This window comes from Crocodylus siamensis, chromosome 3 (assembly GCF_052110815.1).
Source record: "Crocodylus siamensis isolate JL-2025a chromosome 3, ASM5211081v1, whole genome shotgun sequence".
NCBI lineage: Eukaryota > Metazoa > Chordata > Crocodylia > Crocodylidae > Crocodylus > Crocodylus siamensis.
In genome coordinates, this window is record NC_143397.1 from 173641199 (window position 1) to 173664054 (window position 22856).

A 22856-nucleotide genomic window follows, 5' to 3' on the forward strand; every position below is an offset into this window, starting at 1 on the left:
TAGTGTCTTAAATCAGTTAAGATTTTTTAACTTTAAGTATAATGTATTTTTGTTTGCAGCTGGTAGATTAAAGAATGTGGGTAGATATTCATAGAAGAACTTTCAAAAAATACACAATAGGTCTAATTACTTACCTTTGCATGGAGCAATTAATTCCTCCTTTTTATCTAAGTGGTCTTTGTGGCACTTAACATGGCATCTTCGACATTCCAGTGCAGGAGGGGGTTTAAAAACATGCCAGAGGGGTTTGGCACAGGCCTCACAGTTGGCTGGAAAATGGTATAATGTAGGAATAAATTCATGACCTTTGTGATTTAGAAAATTTGTCTTTTCTGCTGGCTGTGTTGATTCTACTTCCAATTCTTTCCTGCATTCACCCTCATTAGCGTACAAAATCTAGCAAAACATTAAAAAAAGAGAGAGATGTTGTCATGTCACACTATTGCTGAAGCACTGTTTATCTTTACATATTGGTCACAATAAGACTCGACAGACTTTTTAGAAGACACACAAATGGTCTTGATACTATTAAAAATTAGGGGTTTTTTACCTGGAATATTTTAGGGATTTCCTCAGTTTCTGCTCTATATACATCTCCTTGTGTTACAGGTCGGACATGGAACAGTTTACTGAAATTATAAGAATCGGATCTCAAATACGCTGATAATACAACATTAGTTTATAAAACCTATCATACCGCTCTAGATACAGATTAAAGGTTCAATCTTATTATCCTGACTTTATATGAATAATCCTTAATCATGCAAATACCTCTATGTCAGGGCCACAAAATGGTTTTAGTAACATAGTATAGGAACCTGTCTACACAGACAAGACCTAAATATTTCTTAATATGGGAGGAGCTCCATCTTATTATGGATACTATATGCATATACAGATTTACTTGTGAAGATGCAAGAGCTTCCTTAAATCAAAAAGGAATGCTGTGGAGCTTAAGTCACTTCTGTTACTTTTTGATAGTTTCTGAATTGAAAGACATTTCAACTGCAATGAAGTTACCATTTTTCAGGTTGGTGAACTGCAAATGCCAGGGAGTCATGAAAGGCAACTTGGGCTTGCTGGCTGCTTGACATTTAATATAGCCTAAAGCAAAGAATCTCAGTCCCCCATTCCCTGCACACCCTTATTCTTCAAAAGGAAGGCAATTAACCTTTACAACTGCAGTTCACCCATTTTGGGAATTGCAACCTAGACAGCATAAGTTAAACCAAAGGGGAAAGGATCAAGAAGTCAGGGTCATGGCTTCAGTTTCCCTTTAGCCTCCCTTGCACACCTGCCTGGCATTGAGCAGGGAAGATACTTGTCATATGAAGGTATGGTGCACTGCACATATTCCCTTCCCTCTGAGCTTTCTGTGGAATTATGTGGCTGCATTACATGTACCTATAGCTATTCACACAGTCAGTATATTAACCTGTATTTATTTTTCATCCAAAGTAAACAATCATTTAAGTGTAAAACTTAGAACAGAAACAAAATCATTCTCTGGGGCTTGAAGTTTTGAAAATTCATACTCATTTGCTTTGCAGAATGGGAGCGCCAAGATTCTTTATAGGATTTTGATTCTGAGTTTCTAGATTTGCTATCAGTCATTATATATAAATAATTTATCTCCTGATTTTATCTCAAATATACAGCAGCATTACTTACTCTATATCTAGTACCATGGATGGATTGGACTGGTCCTTGTCCTTTTCATCATTATAGAACAAAATCTTTTTACTGCTCACTACAACGTACTGAAAGGAAGAATAACAGTTTTAAAAATCTATAAGGCTAACCATTACCTCACTATTTCTACACAGACAAAGTCCAGCTAAATAGAGGTTTTATATTAGTGACTAGAATTTTCAAGATGAGTCTCTGTCCAACCACACTTTTGGGAGATGTGCCAATCATGCAGGTGGACTGGTTAAAAGGTGGAGGCAAGAGCCAGAATACCTAGTACTGGAATTCTTTGGGAAAACTACTCACAACTTATATTCACAGGAAAGTCTTAAACAGGGAACTAGATCATCCCCAACTAAACCATCCCAGACAAGTGTTCTGTCTAACATGAAACAATTTAGTCAGGGATGATCTTGCCTTGAGCAGGAGGGTGGACTAGATGACCTCCTCAGATATATGTTACTACTATTAAGTTCTTGCTATGAAAACTGCTGTATCACTGAATTGTTTCCTACGAAGGAATCCATCATTTGCTGACAAGGCTGCAAGTCTCTCCTAGAGTACAGATGCAGGACAAAGCTGTTAAACTTAGGGTGCAGATAGAAGTGACATTTTTTGAGCAATCTGAACCCTGACAGCACTCTAGTCGTGTCATAACACATGTGCATGGCTGCCAAATACTTTTAAAATATCCAATCGCGTGAAAAATTAACCCTGGTTAAATCACATTATATGCACTCAAAAGCAGAGCCCCTTAGAGAACTTGCGTTTCTTCCAGGGTTAATTTGTGGGGGGGGAGAGGGGGCGGGGCTGGAGATACCTGAAATGAAAGTGCTGTTTGTTTTCCATGTCTGTAAGAAGCCTGAGATTCTAATCCAAAACCCATTTAAGTAATAAAATTTCCTTTCACTACAAGGGTTGTTAGTATACTGGGGTAAGCACATGAGGGTCAGTAGGTAAAAAAACTAACTGAATAATTTTAGATATGATGATGTAACTCTAGGTATCAGAATGAAACCTACATTTCAAAATCCTCTTGCTCTTTCTATAAAATAATCTGTGTTTACACTAAATTACTCTTTTTTTTCCCTAAACATGAAAACAAAAAAAAGTCTTTTCATACCTGCTTCTTCCAGCCATGTCGCTTTATGTTTCCTTTGTTTGGTACTGAAAGCCAGCCCTCTAGTCTTGACTCTGGTTTAAAAAAAACACATATAATTTCATATTTTATATATATATATATATATATATATATATATATTATAGAGAAAACAAATATAAAAAAATCATGCAGCAATAGGCAGATACCTAATAAACCAGCAAAACAGGAAGAAAAAGCGCAACGAAATAAAGCTAGGAAATAAGCATTTCTATCATGCTTCATCACAAAACAATACTTTATGGCCATACAGCGATTGCAGAACGGAAAGCTGTTTTCCATAATGCTAACTTTTAACACTATTAAAAAAAAGTTTTAAAGAGAGCCAGGCAGGACTTCCATTTCAAAGATATGTTGCAGCTTCAATGGCAAATGATTAAAAGATTCTTAACAAAATAATTTAAAACTCAGAGCAGTGATATGATAATATCTAGCAGAAAGATGCAGCAAGTGAAACAAACCAGAGCCACAGTTTACAAAAAAGGGAGAGTGCAGGAGAGCAAGCAAAGGTACACAAGTGTCCCGTTACTCACAGAAGATAAGAGTAGAAGATAAATAAATAAGGAATGCAGGAAGAATCAACTAGATATAAAGAATGAGAGATAAAGTATTTTATTCAGTTTCCAAAGGATAGTTTTTGGTGAATATTGTGCTAAAGTATTTTCCCCACATTGTAAGCATCCTACATACCATTGTTTTGAGCATTCATAAAAAGGAACTGAGCTTTGCCACACAGACATTAAATATTTTGTTGCCAAATGCTGATCATGGATTTTAAAACCCCCATTTATTTGATGTTCTATACTTGCTTGGTATATTTTTAAGTATGTTTAGAACTGGATATTATCAAAAACCCTGTCTAGGCAACCACCTTTTGCCTCTCAGCAGTACCATCCTTGTTTTTTTACCTTTGTATTTAAATTCTATTTTAAACCCTTCTGCATCTGAGGAAGTTGGCTGTTGCCTGGAAAGCTCATGCCTTCCTGTATCAATCAGGTCTCTAAGTCCCCTGGAAGATGTTAAAATAACGGTATAACTGGAATCCGAAGAATTTTATGCCCTATCCCAAAAATCATGCATTCAGCAATGGCAGATGTTCATGGCAGGATGCAGTGCTTGGGATTGACCATAAAATCCCTCATATCCCAATCCTGCAAATCAACTGAGCATTGCAATGGGTCACAAGGCCAATCCCAAGGATTGGTCAGGGGAAGGGAAGGTGGGGATTATGATCCTGGCTCTGGGGCTGCCCCATGTTTCATCCCAAAGATGAGCTTGTCAGGATGAAGTATGGCATAGCCAAGGGCTTGGCAAAATACGGCCTGCAGGCTGTATCTGGCATACATGTAACACCCACCAAGGCCCTAAGGTGCCATCCTGCCCTACATGTAACCTAATGAATAGAATATAATCAGATCTCTGATGAAAACAGGTTAAGGAAACATTTAAGGCATGGAGAGATCTTAGCAATACTTGCATCATAGTTCAATCCACATGGTATGTATATACAAGTCTGAGATTGAACATTTTGTACACTGACATGATTATTGGGAATGATTTACTGTACAAACAAATGAAGCCAAAAGCCCTCTCTCTCTCAAGAGCACTTGACGAGTATCACAGCTCTGTTGTTTATTCATTATGAGGTGCCAAGATACAATTTGGATAGTGCAGCTACCTCTGTTCATCTGATGGCTAGTTTGATGTTTAATATACGAGTATAGAGCGTTAACCTACTCCTAAGAGGTTTACAAATCTTCAGTGAAGTAGACAATGGTCAGTATCAGTGAATAGCCATCTACCATCAATCCAAGCTTTTGTTTTATCCAACTGTATGCTGAGCAACGCAACCATACTTAGGGCAGGGGAAGGGGGGTGGGGGAGAGCCAGGCTGCGGTAGGACAGACTACGAGACAAAAGCTACTGACTTGCTAGCAACTATAACCCCTTGTAACACACACACGAAAATCAAGAATTAAAAAATCCAGTGAAAGGGCAGAAAGAATTAAAGACATTAGAATCTGCTGTTAGGTGGGGGATGTTTTCTAGACAAGGAGAGACCATAGCAGAACCAGAAAAAATGGGCAGAACTGGAGGGACTGTACTAAGATGCTAAACAACCTGGAGAAACACCAACTAAAACCCACAGAACTGTTAGAAAGGATGAGGAAACAAGACAGGATCTTTTACAAAAGCACTTATTTTTCCACTCAAAATCACTCTTTTACATTCTGCCTATAAATAAAGTGAGTATAGCTTAAGAATTCTTTTGCAAAGGCTAGATGCCTGAGATAGTCCTCAGAAAGTTAAATGACAGTGGGATTCTCCAAAAAGTTGAGCTTTTGAGAGTACATCTTTGGACACTCAGCACTAGCTTTGGGGCCTGATGTAGCTGGATCAGTAGACTTCACAGTAAGCTTGAGGTATATACCTGAAGGGTCAGACACAGAAGCCATTATCTGGATGATTAATAAGCTTATGGAATATAGAGACTGGGTTCCATGCAGCAGATGAGTGACCCTCCACACAGAACTGCTCTGCCACATACCGTAACACCTCATATGCCATTCCTCTCTGAACCAAAGTTAATCTTTTCTATGGAGTCCTGGCCATACACTGCTCTTCTTTGTTAAAGCAGGTAACAGCTAACAAAATTAACAAGAGAAGTTCCAAAGAATCTCTGCTCCTTGGAGGGGAAGGGAGTTGAGGGGAAGAAAAAAAAGAGTAGAGGGGATTGGGACTACCAATGAAGGCAGTCCAAACTGCATCTACACCTAACTACCACAATGAAAACCAGGTCTCTTGAAAACATTCAAGTCCATTGTAGAGAGAGTAATGAATACAGTGGCAAATGATACACTGTTCAGGACTGACTGTGCCCCTTTGGCTTAGGCTGACAGTAACTCTTATAGTTTAGTTCAGGGAAGGGCAATCAGCAAGAAATAAACAGCAAGAAATAAACAGCTCTTGTTAAGAGATTGCTTTATGTGAATGTCAAAGGCCACTTCACCTTTTTGGCCCACTCGATACTTCCGTAACAGTATGCCTTCTGAGAAGAGGACACTTTCTTTGGCCTGCTGCCACCATAATGTCGAACTCTAGTATCTGGATCAATAACTGACCATGTTGTTGGAATATAAAATGTCATGATTTGCTTCATTAGTCACTTCCTCTCTGTATCCTCCTCCTACACCAACTTTATCATTACCTTGCTCATTGTTTGATTGCAATTAACTGTTTTATCACTCTTCATTATATTTTGTTACTAAGAACATAAATTCCAGGTAGTGTCAATGGCACATCACTCATTCTTAGGTTATTTCAGGCCATGGGTTAGTAGGTATTGTTAGTACATGTTCTCCAATTAGGTAAACTCTCTGACTTAGATTTTGCTGAACTTGAATTAGGCATCCTCTTCCCATTCTGTAGTGGTTATTGATCCTCCCCTAAATCCTGATTTTTTTCTCTGTCCCAATCATACTATAATACTGCTACTGCACTCTGAGCACAGTGCTAGTTTGATTGTTGTTTAAATTGTTCCAATACCCCTGGATCCATCTTAAGGACCTAATTCTTCCCTGAAGATGCTTCTTATCCAACCTAAGAAAGATTAGGCCTGGACTCTGAAAAGCAGACATTAATGGCCACTGAATAAATCTGGGTAGAACTATCAACTATACAACCCACTAGTGAAAAGCAGAGGCATTCTATAATGCTGGAAGGAAGCCAAAGAGAAAAAGAACATAACAGAAAGGACCCGAAATGTCACAGAAGGATTACTAAGACTTGTCTGACCTTCTGACTATTCCATGCTGTTCATCCATGTGGGCACCAATGATACTGCCAGGGGTGACTCTGAACAGATCAGGAGCGACTACAAATACAGTCTTGTCTTGTCTGCCTCTGACACCTCTTCTTTATCTCATCACTGCCTCACTCAATCTTAAAGCGAGGTAGGCCCTGCTTCAGAGAAGCTTTCCACTAGCAGTGGTCCAAAGTGATTGATTCCCAATGTTGGCCATTGATGCGCAACTTGCAAAGGTTTTTCTTGTAGATATCAACAAAACAGAGTTTGGGCTGCCCAAGTTGATGTTTGCTAGCACCCAGCTCATCGCAGAGTATGTATTTGGAATTCAGCTACTGCTTATACGATTCACATATCTTAACCAACAGAGGCAGCTCTGTCTCAGGAGCACAAACAAACAGGGTATCTTGGCCCATTTCAGAACAGCAAAGGTGGAGATTTTGTCATGCCATGTTTCATAGTAGCTACAGTCAGGAAGGACTTGAACAGACCATCTAGCCTGCCCCTCTGCCACAGGCAGAAATGAATGCTTGCTTCATGAGGCCCCAGACAGGTGATCATCCAACCTCCTCCTGAATTTGCCCAAGGTAGGGGCGAGGACCACTTCCCTGGAAAGTTGGTCCCAGATTTTGGCCACCCTAACTGTAAAAAAATTGCCTTCTGATCACTAACCTAAACCTATTCTCCTTCAGCTTATTACCATTATTCCTCATCACCCCAGGTGGTGCTGGGGAAAAAAGGGCTCTACCTATTTGCTGTTGATCTCCCCTGATGAGTTTGTAGGCAGCCACCATGTCCCCCTTCAGCCTCCTCTTGTTGAGGCTGAACAGGTTCAGGTCCCTCAGTCTGTCCTCATAGGGCCTGTCCTGCTGCCCTCTCACCAAGCGGGTGGCCCTCCTTTGAACCCTCTCCAGGCTGGCCACATTCTTCTTGAAGTGCAGCACCCAGTACTGGACGCAGTACTCCAACCGCGGGCTGACCAAAGTCACATAGAGGGGGAGTATTACCTCTCTGGACTGGCTTGACATGCATCTTTGGATGCATGATGATGTGTGGCTGGCCTTGCTGGCTGTGGTCTGGCATTGGCGGCTCATGCTCATCTTGGAGTCAATAATGACTCCAAGATCCTTTTCCACCTCTGTGCTTTCAAGAGGGGAACTCCCCAGCCTGTATGTGTGCTGTGGATTCCTTCTCCCAAGGTGCAGCACCCTGCATTTGTCTACATTGAACCCCATCCTATTCTCATCTGCCCACTTTCGTAATCTCTCTAAATCTATTTGCAGACTCTCTCCCCTCAAGTGTGTCCACCTTGCCCCACATCTTAGTGTCATCAGCAACCTTGGGACAGCGTGCTTTCCACACCCTCGTCCCAGTCGCTGATGAAGATGTTAAACAGTGCGAGCCCGAGGACTGAGCCCTGGGGTACCCCACTGCTCACATCTCGCCAGGTTGAGTACAACCCGTCCACCACTACTCCCTGAGTGCGTCCCATCAGCCAATTTTTTACTCATCCAACTGTGCAGGCATCAATGCCACAGTCACTTAATTTATTGATGAGGATGGGGTGAGACACAGTGTCAAAGGCCTTCTTAAAGTCTAGAAAGACTACATCCATGGCAACACCATCATCCAAGGACTTAGTCACCTGGTCATAAAAGGCAACCAGGTTGGTTAGGCAGGACCTGCCTTTGATGAACCCATGCTGATTGCCCCTGAGCATGATCTCCCCTGCTGGCCCCTCACAGATGTGCTCCTTGATGATTCTCTCCAAGATCTTCCCAAGCACTGAGGTGAGGCTTACAGGCCTATAGTTACCTAGGTCCTCCCTCCTCCCTTTCTTGAAAACTGGGACCACATTAGCCAGTTTCCAATCCCCCAGCACCTGGCCAGATGCCCATGAATGCTCATACAGCTGAGCCAAGGGCTCCACGATGACCCCTGCCAGCTCCCTCAACACCCTTGGGTGGAGGGCATCTGGACCTGCAGATTTAAAAACGTCTAGCCCTTCCAGAAGGTCCCTAACTACATCTGCGCTGACTGAAGGCCTGACAGAGCTATCCCCGAGATTGTCCCTACCTCTGGTAGATGGGATGTCCTGGTCCCTGTTATGCCCAGGATACAGTGGAGACATCTAATATAGAAACTGTTTAGTTTTCCTTCTTCCTTGGCATAAACACTCCATGTTTGGCTGCTTTACATTAGAGAGCTAAGTACACAAGTGCTGTAGATGGACATATTTGTCGACAGAGTAAGCGCTCCATTTCTTCAAACCGCCTTTTGAAGTTTAGCCATGGCGCTGCTTGCCCTTCTGATGCAAGTGTTAATTTTGGCTTCCAAGCCAAGATTTTGTGAGACCACAGAGCCCAAATAAGAGAAATTTTCAACTACTTCCAGGCTTTCATCATTTATTCTAACTTCAGGAAGGCAGTCAACTTGTTGATCCATGACTGCTGTCTTCTTTAAGCTAATGGTCAGGCTGAAGTCATAACAACCATGAGAAAGATAATCCATGAGACTGCAGTCCTGCTTCTGAATGACTAACAATTGCTGCATCATTGGCAAAGGACATGAACTTCTCAGTTTTCATTTTCGAGAGGCAATCTAGGAAGTTTTCGGAGAGCACTGGGGACAACTTCCTGGTGCGAGTGTTGGAGAGACCAAATAGGAGTTGTGCTCTTCTTGACTTGCTGCTCATAAACCAGGTAGAATTGGTGGAGGATGTGTAAGTGGATGGCAATTTGGGCAGCAGTAACCATGAGATAAGCAAGTTCCGGATCCTGACAAAAAGAAAGGAAATCAGCAGAGTATGGACCCTGGACTTCAGAACAGTAGACTCTGACTTCCCTCAGGGAACAGGGCCAGTGTGAGGGGGAGAGGAGTCCAGGAGAGCTGGCTATATTTTAAAGAAACCTTACGGAGGACACAGGAACAAACCATCATCATGTGCAGGAAGAATAGCAAATATGGCAGGTGACCAGCTTGGCTCAGCAGAGAACTCTTCGGTGAGCTTAAACACAAAAAGGAAGCTTACAAGAAGTGGAAGCTTGGACAGATAACTGGAGAGGAGTATAAAACCATCCCTGCATGCCCGAGCAATAGAGTCAGGAAGGCCAAAGCTCAACTGGAGTTGCAGCTATCAAGGGACATGAAGGGTAACAAGAGGGATTTCTACAGGTAGGTTAGCAACAAGAGGAAGATCAGGGAAAGTGTGGGTCCCTTACTGAACTGGAGCGGCAACATAGTGACAGATGAGGAGGAAAAAGTACTCAATGTCCCTTTTTACCTCAGTCTTCAAAGGAAGGTCAGCTCCCCGAGTACTGCACCAGGTAGCACAGTTTCAGGAGAAGGTGAGCAACCCTCAGTGGTGAAAGAACATGCTAGGCACCATTTAGAAAAGCTGGATGTGTAACAAATCCATGGGGCCAGATGCAATGCATCTGGGGGTGCTGAGGGAGCTGGCTGATGCAATTACAGAGCAACTGGCCATTCTCTTTGAAAACTCATGGCGATAGGGGGAGGTCCTGGACAACTGGAAAAGGGCAAATATAGTGCTCATCTTTAGGAAAAGGAAGGAGGATGATCTAGGGAAATACAGACCAGTCGGCCCCACCTCAGTCTCTGGACAAATCATGGAGCGGGTCCTCAAGAAATCCATTTCTAAGCATTTGGGGGATGAGAAAGTGATCAGAAACAGTCAGCATGGACTCACCAAGGGCAAGTCATTGCTTTCTATAATGAGATGACTGGCTCTATGGATGCGGGGAAAGCAGTGGATGTGATGTACCTTGACTTTAGCAAGGCTTTTGATACAGTCTCTCATAACATTATTGGAAGCAAGCTAAGGATGCACAGGTTGGATGAACGGCCTGTAAGGTGGACAAAAAGTTGGTTGGATCATCAGGCTTAACGGGTAGTTATCAATAGCTTGAGGTCTAGTTGGCAGCCAGTGGAGTGCCTCGGGGCTGATCCTGGGGCCCATTTTCTTCAGAATCTGCACTGATGATCCGAAAGACGGGATGGGTTGCATCCTCAGCCAGTTTGCAGATGACACCAGCTGAAGGGAGTAGTAGATAAGCTGGAGGGCAATGCAAGGATTCAGAGTGACCTAAACAAATGGGAAGACTGGGCCAAAAGAAATTTCATGAGGCTCAATAAAAAAAAGTGACAAGTCCTGGACTTGGGATGAAAGAATCCCAAACACTCATTTGAAGATAACCATTTTGCCATAAAAATCAACCAGACTTTACTGCTTGTAATTGCTCTGGTTTTAACTGTACTAATTTTACAAAACAAAATCTATAGTTTCACAAAACCTATTTGCCTGTAGTCTGTAGAGAAATGGTTAACACCATGGTGCTATTTCTTTGTTTTCATCAGCTCAATCACAAGAACATATAGCTAAAATGCATTACATACTTTCCCAATACTAATTTTCCATATATTTTTAAATGGGAAGAACATATATGCAAAAGAAAAAGCAAAAAATATTTTTAAAAACATGATAATTTTGGGGAAGGGAAGAGAGAGGGAGAGAACGCCCAGTTTTCAGTGTGCACAAAACCAAATTATCCAAATTCATAATCCTCCTACCTGAAACATTTCCATCAGTTTCATCTGCCTGGAGGCTTGCAACACTAGTAGAGTCCATTCCTTGCTGGAGGTCCAAAATTTTGCTTCGCAATTGTTCTATATCACTTTCTTTACTATCCAGCTGCATCTGAAGCTCATTCCTATATGTAGACTCTTCTGCTAGTTGCTGGATTTCCAAATACACAATGACCATAATGACAAGAAAATGGGAACAATATAAAGTATTACAAGTTAAAAATGAATGATAAACTTTTGGTAAATATGAACTAATTCAAAAGCATTAATATTTATTTGGAATATTACAAGTACAATATCATAGAACTGTAACTCTCTTTGAAACAAATATATGCTGATTTTAAAAAGTCAGGTGAAAGAGATCAATGGTCAAAGACTTAACTTCATGAATCGTTGCTGTACGTAGAAAGCAGTTCAAACATTAAAATAAATCAATTAAATGTTGCATTTCTTTAGCCACTATAATGAAACAAGCATGTTGAGGATGGACAACAAAGGCAAATCTGCATGCTAGCAAACACCTATTCATACCTATAAAACTATTGTTAATGAGCTTGTGAACATCACTTATGTTATATGTGGAATTTTCCCCCTACTCTTAAAAATGGCTGATGCCAGGTCTAGTCTATAACAACTGCTTGCAACAATATAGCTTGCAGGGTAGATTCTACTGTATTACAAAATATCCAGAGTAGTATGGACAATTTTTTTTAGTACATGTATCCACAACATAACTGTTATGGGGGGGAGGAAAGAGTAATAACCTTGCACTTATTTCCGTTGGAAACTGCAATATACCATCACAAAAAAGTAAATAAATATTTTACCGCCTGCATTTCATTGAGCTCCTTTTGGTATTTTACTACCATCTGATTGAATTTTTCTTTCTCTTGGTTAAGGTCCAACTGTAGCTTTCGGTTTTCCTTCTCTTTTTTCCTCAAATCTTGGATGTTAGCTTTTTTTCTATCTATTTTAAAATCTTTCCGATTCATTATTTCAGCCAACTTGTTGACAGCCTGTTAATCAAATAATATTATGTAAAAAAAGGGCATAAATTACAAGTCCTCTTGATACGATATTAGCTAAAGTAAGAAAAATATTTTTGATCACTCAGGGTTAAGTCCATCTGTCATATTTCAACTTGACACTGCGCCAGAGACTCGAACTAAGGACATGCGATTGTTACTATATCTGTGAACCAAACAGCTACTTAAAGTAAAGGGTAAGAGGAAATGTAATATTTCCAACTTTAGAAAAAATGTTTTTACATAAAATATTTATCCAAATTAAAGGTGCCATTCCTTTCCTAGACTATAGTTATATACATGAAAACACTTTCATGAGCTATAAATCTTTTCTGTGGTACAGCTTCAGAAGCTTTACTTTTAACTATAAATGTTATTCCTTTAATAAGAGATTTACAAATTGTCATTAAATTACATAAAAAGTGTAAAATTTGAAAGCTGTCCTAGGATGCAAATTGAAATAAAAAGTCCCACTTATTAGAAACTAAAGTCTGAAAATTAGTTACCTGCGTTTTAAGAGTTCTTTCAGTGTTAAGATTCTTCTCATACTGCACTTTAATGTTACTGATTTCCTCTTCTTTCTTCAGTTTAAACTCTGTTTAAAAATAACTTAGTTAGATATCTATGTAAAAGTTCTTTACTGAATGAGAAAGGGAATATAAAGGATTAGACAGAAAAGGCCAACATGTAGAATACTTTTTTCCCCTTTAGTCTTCACTAAAAAAGGTCAACTATCAGATGACAAGAACATTAAGGAGAAGACAGCACTCAGCCTAGGAGCACTGGAAGAAAAAGTTACAGATTACTCATATAAAATAGATGTTTTCAAATGAGCAGGGTTTGGTGAGATTTATCCTAGAGCAGGGGTTGGCAACCTTTTTTGGGCAGGGTGCCAAAAACACCTGCAACCTCAACCCGTATGATGTTGGCACAACAGTGGCAGATGGTGGAGGAGCCATGAGGGGCCCAAATGTTGTGGCAGTGCAGCCCTGGCCCCTTCCCTGCTGAGGCACACATGCACTCACTACCAGCAATGAGCTGGGCTAGGGCTCCGCAGACCCCAGTGCAGCTGCCTGCAGCCTTCCTGGCTGCCTGCCATAGCCGGTCTGGGCTCTGGGCAGGCCCCTGCTGCCTGCCACAGAGCCCAGGCTGCTTCCAGCAGGCAGCGGAGAGGCTGTAAGCAGCTGCACCCGCCAGGGTCTGTAGAACCCTTGCTTGGCTCATTGTCACCATGACATGCATGCATGCCTTGAGGCAGAGAGTGGGGAAGGGGCCAGAACTGCATGCCACAACAAAGATCGGGCCCCTGGCAGCTCCTCTACTGTCCACCCCATATTGGATTTAAGACTATGCAAGGGATTTGCTGAAATAACTGCAACATGGTTGGCTATTATCTTCAAGAAGTCATGGAAGTCAGCTGTGGTTCAAGCAGACTGGAAAAAGGCAAAATAGTCCCATCTTTAAAAAAGGACCCAAAAAAATTAAAGATCTGTCACTAACTTCAGATCATTAAAATATACTACAGAAATATAACAATTAATTTGTAAACAACTACATCTGGCTGATAGCAATAAATAACAGTTTAAATGGACTTGCCATGAGCAAATGAAGCCTAATATATCTTCTATGACAAGGTGATGGCCACTGTGAAATGTGGAGCAAAATATACAACTCAGGCTTTTTGACCCTATGCCGAAGGTCATGGGAGGATATAGAATATCTACTTTCAAATCTGGTGGTGTCTGACATCAGCAAGGAAAACAAACATGAGTGAAAGGTGAAACACTTATTTTGTGGATTCTATGCTTGCTTACAGATTATGTCTTTGCATGTAGCAAGGTCTTCTCCCTGAATGAGCCACATACAACAAAAACTCCTTCAACACAAGAAAGGGGCAGAATTTGAACTCTGGGGGCACATCTCCACAAGTGAGAACATGCATTTCCCTAGGGATAAAAAGCAGCAGCACAATGTGTGTTGTGGCTACTTGTCCCCAGGGGACGCCTGTGCATGCGCACGTTGGCATGCACTATGTTGGCCCAGGTTGGGTAAGGAAGGCTGAGGCCTCCAGGGGCTACAGCACCAGCAATCTGGCAACAGGGAGCCTGGCCGGTAGTTGACGTGTGGCTCTGGCCAACCAGGTTCTGGTTTTAGGCAGTGCACACTGCCACCATGTGTGCTGTCCTGCTTTTTTTAGGCTTGGGTTTTTTGACACCGGGATCTCTCAGTGTCAAAAAAAATTCTGAGCTGCAAGTTAACAGCACAGGGAATGCCTGCATGTGCAGTGCCGCAAACGGGTCTACGGCACCACATACTGCGCATACATGCTTGTCTGGACGTGCCCTGGGAGTTCAAGTACTTTAGACCCTTTCTTATTTCAGTTACAGGAGTAATTGTCCTTTTTTTTTTTTGGTAGAGCAGCCACTGGTGAAAATTTTACACATGTTCATAGTACTTTACACAATTATTTACCAGGTAACTGTAAAATATTGGCTCTGAGAGACTAGTCCTTTAACAATTAAAGGACAGGACCAAATCTGGAACATATGAAAGGTAGTGTAGAAGACGGGTAAGATTTGTATCTGTTATGATACCCGAACAGTATTCCAGACTATCTTCAATGATCATGCTTATCTCTATATTTTACAAATCAGGCAGGGATATGGAAATATGTAACAGCTCATACCTGGTTGCCTTTTAGAGTTACAATCTAAGCCTTAGAAGACGGTAATGGTCGGGAAAACCATAAAAGGTAAGCAACATCCTGGAAACAGGTGCGATTTGATTTGAAAACATGTTTTCCAGTTCAACAAATATGTAAAATTGCCAAACAAAAGTGATACTTTTGGATCACACGTCTCTAAATATCATTCCATATTTCAAATCATCATAAAAACAGTGTCATAAAAGGCATTTTAAATTAAATCTTCAGTAAAAATCATATATGTCCCATTACACCAAATATTCAGCTGCTACCTTAAATATGCTGTCATGACCAACTACTCCACAATACTGAAGAATATTCATACTATAATTTTCAAAGCACCACTTAAATTGAACTGTCATCACAAAAGGCATGGGGTCCCAAATCCAAAGAAAAAAGTTTTTTTCTGTGTTGTTTGACTTGTATGTTGATATAATATTAAATGGAAAAAGTACTAGGCTATGTAAGTTTCACAAATGTAAGTTTTTCTTCAACTGAGGAAGAAGAATTTCCAACTTTTCCTTCCCAATGAAATAGGTTAACATTTGCCTTCACAGATCCATGGAAGCATATACTCCCTCAGCAACTGGTTTCCCCTGAAGCCCCTCCAAAGAAGAAAAATCCTAGCCCCTTTTAATGTGTGAGGAAGGGGATCAAGTATAAAAAGATTGTATGCTCCTTAATGCTTAAGGGAAAACTAATTAAAGCTGGTTTTCATTCTGCAAGATCAACACTCACATGCATCTCTATTAAATCCAGCATCAACAATAGAAAGCTTAAAATAATAATTAAAAAATGCCATACCTTCTTCCTGCTTCTTGATTTTTTCGTTTACCTCTGTATTTTCTTTTGTTAGAAACTCAACATCTTTGGTTAATGTATTATTTGTTTCTTCCAGCTATATGAAAATAAAGATAGTTTTTAACAAAGCATTTGCTATACATGTTAAAATTACATTTATTCTTTAAATTAATCTTAAATCAATAAAAGTATTTATGTGGAATCACTGTTCTTAGATTGCATATGTATTTGTTTCACTTTTCAAAGTTGAACATAAAACTTCTGATTCTTTTGCAGATGCATATGACAATTATCCTTGAAAAGAGACCTATTATGATATTAAGTGCTAAGCAGATTCCCAATATGCAACAAATACTAACCAACAGGAATAATATTACTCAAACAGAATATAATGTTATTCACAATATTACTCAACCAGAAATAGGAATGAAGGCTTTCCAGCATGTAATATTACTCACAGATTATGACACTCATTGGAGTAATATAATCATACAAGAAGAGACTAGTGTAGATGAGTACTATATTTACTTGATTCCATGCTCCCACACCTGCCTTTAACAGAGTCGAGTCACTGGATTGGATTTTCAACCTAACCTCAAACCTGCAAATAACTGCCAGTACACAAAAAGACGCTGGACTTTAGTAATCTGTTCTAATATTAGAAATAAAAGCAAATTAAAAATGCTTCATTACGAGGTCCTGTAAAAGGAGGACTTCTCTACTAAACTGAAGAACCAAATTGTTAGTTTTTATTTTTTTTAATTGAAGAATGTGTTTACATCAAAGTTACTTACTCGACTTATAATGCCATCCTTATCAATAATTTCTTGTCTATGTCTTGATGCTGCTTTCTTGCTCTCCTGAGTAAGTTCAAAATACTGTTCTTCCAAGAGAGCTCGAGCCAACTGTTCTGACTCAGCTTTGGTTTCAGCCAGATCCAGCTGTGCAGCCAGAGTTTCTCTATAACAGAATGTTAAGATCACATTTACAGTGCAAAAACACTTAGCAACTGAAGGCAAGTCCAGACTATACTTTTTAACAAATCATTTATTTTAAAAAAATCCCCTTTAAAGGAATAAGGAACAAGGAAACTAAAGACTCACCAACTATAATTTTTTTTATATACTTTATTTACTCAAATTCAAGATGAGTTCCCCCCCCAGGTATACCCCCCCTCCCACTTGACTTAGGGAGGAGCCCCTCATCTTGGATTTAAGTACAATGGGTGGCAGAGGAAGAGTTGGGGGAAGGTGGCAGCAGTGGCTCCAACCCAGGCTCAGGGTCAAAGTTACAGACACAGCCACTGCCTACCCCACTGTTGCCTCTGTCTCATATCCCACAGCCTCTGCCCCAGCACCACCTTCTCTCCAATTCTACAAATGCACATGATTATTCCAGCCCCAGCCCAACTTGGTAACAGTGGCGGCAGCAGCTCTGGCCAGGAGTCCAACTCTAGGACCAAGCCAGAGTGGCCACCTCCACAACAGCTGTGTGGTCAGGCTGGACCCAGAGTAATCACATGCTTCAAGCCCCAGGCTGGAGCAGGGCCAGAGCCCTGCTGGAGAATAAACAGAGGCAGGTGGTAGAAAGCAGGAGACAAGTCACTTGACCGCCCACCACCTGCCCTCTCTCACTGCTTTACCCACTTGCAGCAGGGGCGGGGTGGTGAGTTTAAGCAACTCCAATGGAGTTATGGGACTATTAGGACCTAGCACACAAGTTACAACCAACTGTAACCAAGTCTGAAACCTTTTTCAAGGTATTATAACTGTTTAAGTGCTATGACACTGCTTTCATCCATTGTTCACCAGCCTGAAGTCTTTGTGGGGGCGGGTGGAGAGAAATTATACAAGGACTTTCTGTAAACTGTTTTGGGCACAGATTGTATTATAGTTGGTCCAATACAGTTAAAGCATAGTATTACTATTTTCCCCAAGCCAGGTGACAGCCATTTCAAAACTTCTGAAAGTATCAACTCATTGTGAAGGTCTTGCCTGTACAGCAAAATAAAGTGTCCTTTAACAATACAAGGATAACTGTGCTGCAATTGAGTCCTGATTACTTACTGTAGCTGCAATACAGATGAGTCTCTAGGATATATGATCAAACAGTAGACCAGTGATTTTCAGCCAGTATGCTGTGGCACCTTGGGATGCTCTGAGCTCCTTTCCCAGAGTGCCATGGCATGCCATACAATGATAGTACTGTTAAGTGTGCCACCATGATTTGTAAGATGAACCCAGAGATTTCAAATAAAAATCCATAATTGCGGTCTTTCTAAATTCTTTGAAAGAGAAAAACTGCTCTATCCTTTTTCTCCAGTCAAAAGAGCGAAAATTATAGCTCACCTGTATTATTTAATTAAAAATGTATGCAATGAACATGGAAATCTTCTAAAGAGGCAGGTGCAGAACTAACTGCTCCCTCAGGATGACAAAAATGGTAATGAAAAAGAGAAAGAGGAAGGCCAACAAGGGTGAAGGAGTTGGTTCCTCCCTTCCCCCATCTTAGAGTTAGAAACTCACAATAGCTCTTGCTGTGTACCTGACAGAGAATAATATTCCCCCTTTCACCATATTTAACAGTGTAGAGGGCTCATCTCATTCCTTTTCCTCCCACCAAAATCAACAATAAACTGTCTTCCACTCGTTTTCAACTGTTTTGCACTACTGATGCCTGCTGAAGCAAAACAAAGGCCAAATTTGACAAGTAAAATGGTGGCATTGTGCTGAGTACAAAGCACTAAAAAGATCTTTCTGAAATAAAAATGTAACATGGATATGGTGAATTCTGAACTGTCAAAAGAAGATTGTAGCATTTTTAAGATCAGCTTCCAAGTGAAATATTATTTTGATTATATATTTTCCCAAGACTGTTTTATTGGTTTTAAAAAACAAATGCAATTATCAAGTCAATAGCACACCTCCCACCTCTTCCCTTCCCCCCACCCTCCCCAAAAAAAGTATGGATGCCTTACAAAGACATGTTTTTCAATATTTCTAGAGTCCAAGAAATTGTAATTCCTCATCTCCCAAAATTGGTCCAAGAAAATAAATAAAAACAAAAGTTCCGATTCCATCATCTGTTGTGAGCAAATAAGTACTACCCAATGTCTTCCTCATCTTATAAAGTATATGGGGACATTTTCAATGCCTGTTACATTTTTCATAAGCAAGCATTTTTCAACCATAGGGCAAGAAAAAATATTTTTAATTTTGATTTCAGCACTTCAAAGACAGGTAGCATATAGGTAAACATATTTCTGTTCAAAGATTTAGAAAGGACATACTTTTCATTTTGCAATTCCTGTATTTTCCTTTGAGTTTCTTTATTCTTTTCCTCAATTTCTTCTTTAAGCTCCTTAACCTGAGTTTTGTAAAGTGTCTGTAATAGAAATAAGAAAAAGTCAAATCCACCTTTACAAGTTTCTCATATACAAGCAGCTTGAGAATGGTTATGCTGATGATATGCTAATACCACTTCCATTCATGGTGATTAATATAGTCTCATTTTTTTTTTTTACTTTTCTTTTTACTGCTCCATCTACCTCTCAGACACTACCTTTTTGTAACAAACACAGAAGCAACGGAATCCTTGCCCTTAATTTAGGCTTCAAGGTACTCAGATGAAATCCCCACAACGGTAAACCTAAAATAAATCTTATATTTATTACTCATTCGAGTCTTTATAACTTAATGTAGGCTAGCTTTATCATAATCTAATGTAGGGGTCGGCAACATTTTTGGGCAATGCCAAAAACACTTGCAACCTGGGACTTGTAAGATATTGGCATTGCCAGAGGCAGATGATGGGAGAGCCATGGTGACAGGGGAGCCATGAGGGGCCCCTATCTTTGTGGCACTGCAGCCCCAGCCTCTTCCCCACCAGCCACCCCAAGGCATGCATGTCAAGTAAAATGCCTTCATGTGCCACACTTTGGCATGCATACCAGGGGTTGCCTGACCTCTGATCTAAACAGACTTGCTTGCTTTAAACCAATTTATATGAAGCAGCTTTTGGAAGATTTGGAAGAAGGGGAGATGCATTATTCTGTACTTGCAAATTGGATGTTTTATGTATATAATATAAAAAGGCACATGGTACTTCATTGCCCAGAGGAACCAAACACTATACCTGGTTTGTTAACATTTTAATTAGGTTTGTTGCCATACAGTAATCAAAGTATTTTCATGTTAGCTTATATATTTTTATGTTTGAATATATTTATGCATATTACTGAATGATGCCAAACTAATGAAGCACAGTGTCAGTAAGTTATTTAATATAATAATCTTCCACTGTTTTAAAAGTTAATCATGAACCTTACCGAAAAATACTGTTCAGCTTCAAGTTGATCCTGAAGTTCCCGCATCTGACCTTCATTTCCTCTATATTGCCTTCAAGGAAGAAGAAAAGTAAATAAAACAATCTAAAAACCATATAAACATGTAAAAGCACTTGCCAGGTTGCACCAATAATTTGTTTTTATAGTGTTTTTAAAATGACATAATTCATGAAGATCAATGGTTTGCCTTGTTCTACAATTGTGATTTAAAACATGCCGTATAGGCTACCATGATGGCAGTCCTAAGGGATGGCAATCCCTAGTGAGTAATGAGCAGTGCTCTGAAAGGAATTTGATTCCTGTCTTCGGTGGTAGGACAGCGTGGCCAAGGCACAATAAAAAACGATTCTCATGTTGGAAGAACAATGCTGTTTACTGTTAGTCTAAAGAAGTTATAAAGAAAAACACAGTGATTTAATGAGGGAAAATGTATTCAGCAGTAGTCTTCCAATGCACTACCCAAAATCTAATCCCCAAATAATAGTTCTTAGAACACACACTCCAGATGTTCCAGAAAGAAGCCAAGTGCCAGATATACGAGTTCGGAAAAGTTTGGGCACAAAAGGACCAGGCAAGAACCTATAACTCAAAATAAAAATAATCTAATGCTGTACACTCACTTAGGGAAAAAAATGTCCACACCTCAAAGTATTTTTGTTGTATGGACAGTGACATGCAATATACAGAAAAATTCTGCTGTGTCATACTCATGTATTACTTCACATTTTCACTTACTTAGCAAGTTGAGCCAACTCAAATTCCAATAATCTCTTTGTTTCCAGCAATGTATTGATCTCCTGTTTCAGCTGCTTCTCAGAACTCTTCAAGTTGTCTGCCTCAGAAGCTTGCATCTTCAAGTCATTTTGTGCCAGAACTCGTTTATTTGCCTCTTGCTCCAGCTGAAGTGTTAGATTCTTAACCTAATATAGTTTGACAATTCCTTTTTAACGTTAAGAATATTTAAACATATATTTTCCTGGATTTTGTTAAAAGCATTTCACGTACAGATTATGTCAAGCATTACCATTTTGCAGGTTTACAAATTAAATAGTACATGCAAATAAATGTTCCAAAGAGTCTCTTACATTTCTTGGACATGTTAATCTCATTAAGAAAACAGCTTTCCATGTGGATTGTATCTGAGGGTTCATATGACCTCTCAAGAGCTTTCCTGTATCTGGCCAATAATTTTATCCATATTTTAAACACTTGACCTTTTCCTAGCTACTTCACATTAGAGATGACAATGGAAGAGTTCCAAAAGGTTTGCTGTAAAGTTATCCTTCTTTTCTATGGATTTTAAGCTTTAAAAGTTTGTGTCTTTCCACTCTTTAAAAGCTTTGGTGTCTACAGGTTGTGTAAAAAATTTAACTGCAGGCACCCATTCTTTGGATCCATCCTTCCCATTTTAATCCAAAAGAATGAGATGAGACTCTTAAAAAACACCAATATGAAAATGCTTTCAGCTGACATTATCAAAACTCTTTTGGACATTCTGAACGATCAGATTCCATAATCCAGTGTATTTTGCTTGTTTTAAAACTGGAAGTTAAAGTTTAAATACACCACAATTTAAACTCAAATCCAACTGTTTTTATTTTTACAAAGTGAAAAAATGAAATGCAAAAATTGCATTAATAACACTAAAATAAGGGCTCAAACACACAAGAGATATAGAAAAGTCAGGTTGCAACAACAAGCTGAACTAGTACCATTATGTCATGTAGTTAAAACAAAGAAAGTTAAACATCTATTTTACTATGTAAGCTTGATTTTGCAACTATTGATTCTGATGATGCAAAAAATATGCTTGCAGCTAAAATCCATCTTAATCCTGCAGTATTATTTATAGCATATCTATAATGCCTAGGACTCCATTTTATGCCAAATGGCAGTGCACTATCAGTGCTCTTATTTATTTTAAGAAAGGGCATCAAACATGTGGCCTGTGGGACTCCTGGAAGGGCTGGAGATTTGGGAGTAGGGCCCACAGTCAAAATCTGGAGTATGGAGCCCTACTGGGGATACATGTCAGAGGTGGTGGTGAATGGCAGCAATGCTGACCCCTGCAGCTCCCTGCCACTGCTCTCCCCACTGCCTGCCCTGCCACTACACCTGCATCCGGTGCAGGAGACCAGGAGAGTTTGTCATTCATGATTTACGGGGAAAACAGACCAGACAGAGCTGCTATCCAGGATCCAAGAAGGTGTGTGTGTAATTTAGCTTACTAGGATTTACACTTACACTTCACATTTAAGTGGACGGTTGCTGGATACAACTAGGGACCTGCCTAACACACAGTGAGAGAAGGCAATTTTCATAGCTTGGTCACAACCCAAAGAGCCAGTTTCATGGACATTTCATAGCAATGCACCTCTCGGTGCTGACTGATGGAAAGGCCCTGCCCCTTGGCATCGACTGGCAGAGGCCCTGGGGGAGGGGGAACGAGGGGGCAGCTGACCCCTTGACTGCTGGCTGTCCTGCCCTTTATGCGGCCCCACCCCTGGTGCTGGGGAGCAAGCATTTTATTTTTATTAATTTTTTTTGCTTGATTTCCTGGGAAATCACAGCCAATTGCATTTTTTTCAGTGATCGTGGAGACAGCCCTTTTTCGTGTTTTCCGCAAAAGTCACGAAACTAATTAAGTAGAGCCCTAGATATAACTAATATTGATGTTACATAAGCTTTGACCTAATTGGATTCAGGTCTTTATTTGTAACTTA

General features: G+C 40.1%; 1 protein-coding gene across 4 annotated transcripts in view; it reads right to left on the reverse strand.

Moving 5' to 3' along the window:
• ROCK1 (Rho associated coiled-coil containing protein kinase 1) overlaps window positions 1-22856 on the reverse strand; it is a 148123-nt gene that overhangs the window by 12878 nt on the left and 112389 nt on the right. For 3 of the 4 annotated variants that reach the window (XM_090039774.1, XM_090039775.1, XM_090039776.1), the window contains exons 20-31: window positions 20869-21053; window positions 20116-20185; window positions 19078-19172; window positions 16583-16748; window positions 15792-15885; window positions 12790-12878; window positions 12086-12274; window positions 11244-11409; window positions 2813-2883; window positions 1672-1760; window positions 551-629; window positions 135-396 (exon numbers count right to left, since the gene is read on the reverse strand). In XM_090039774.1, the coding sequence (XP_089895900.1) occupies window positions 135-396; window positions 551-629; window positions 1672-1760; window positions 2813-2883; window positions 11244-11409; window positions 12086-12274; window positions 12790-12878; window positions 15792-15885; window positions 16583-16748; window positions 19078-19172; window positions 20116-20185; window positions 20869-21053 (1555 nt within the window). Of the gene's footprint in view, window positions 1-134; window positions 397-550; window positions 630-1671; window positions 1761-2812; window positions 2884-3381; window positions 3431-11243; window positions 11410-12085; window positions 12275-12789; window positions 12879-15791; window positions 15886-16582; window positions 16749-19077; window positions 19173-20115; window positions 20186-20868; window positions 21054-22856 lie in introns of those variants that run through there. The other variant, XR_016441390.1, reaches the window with a different exon arrangement.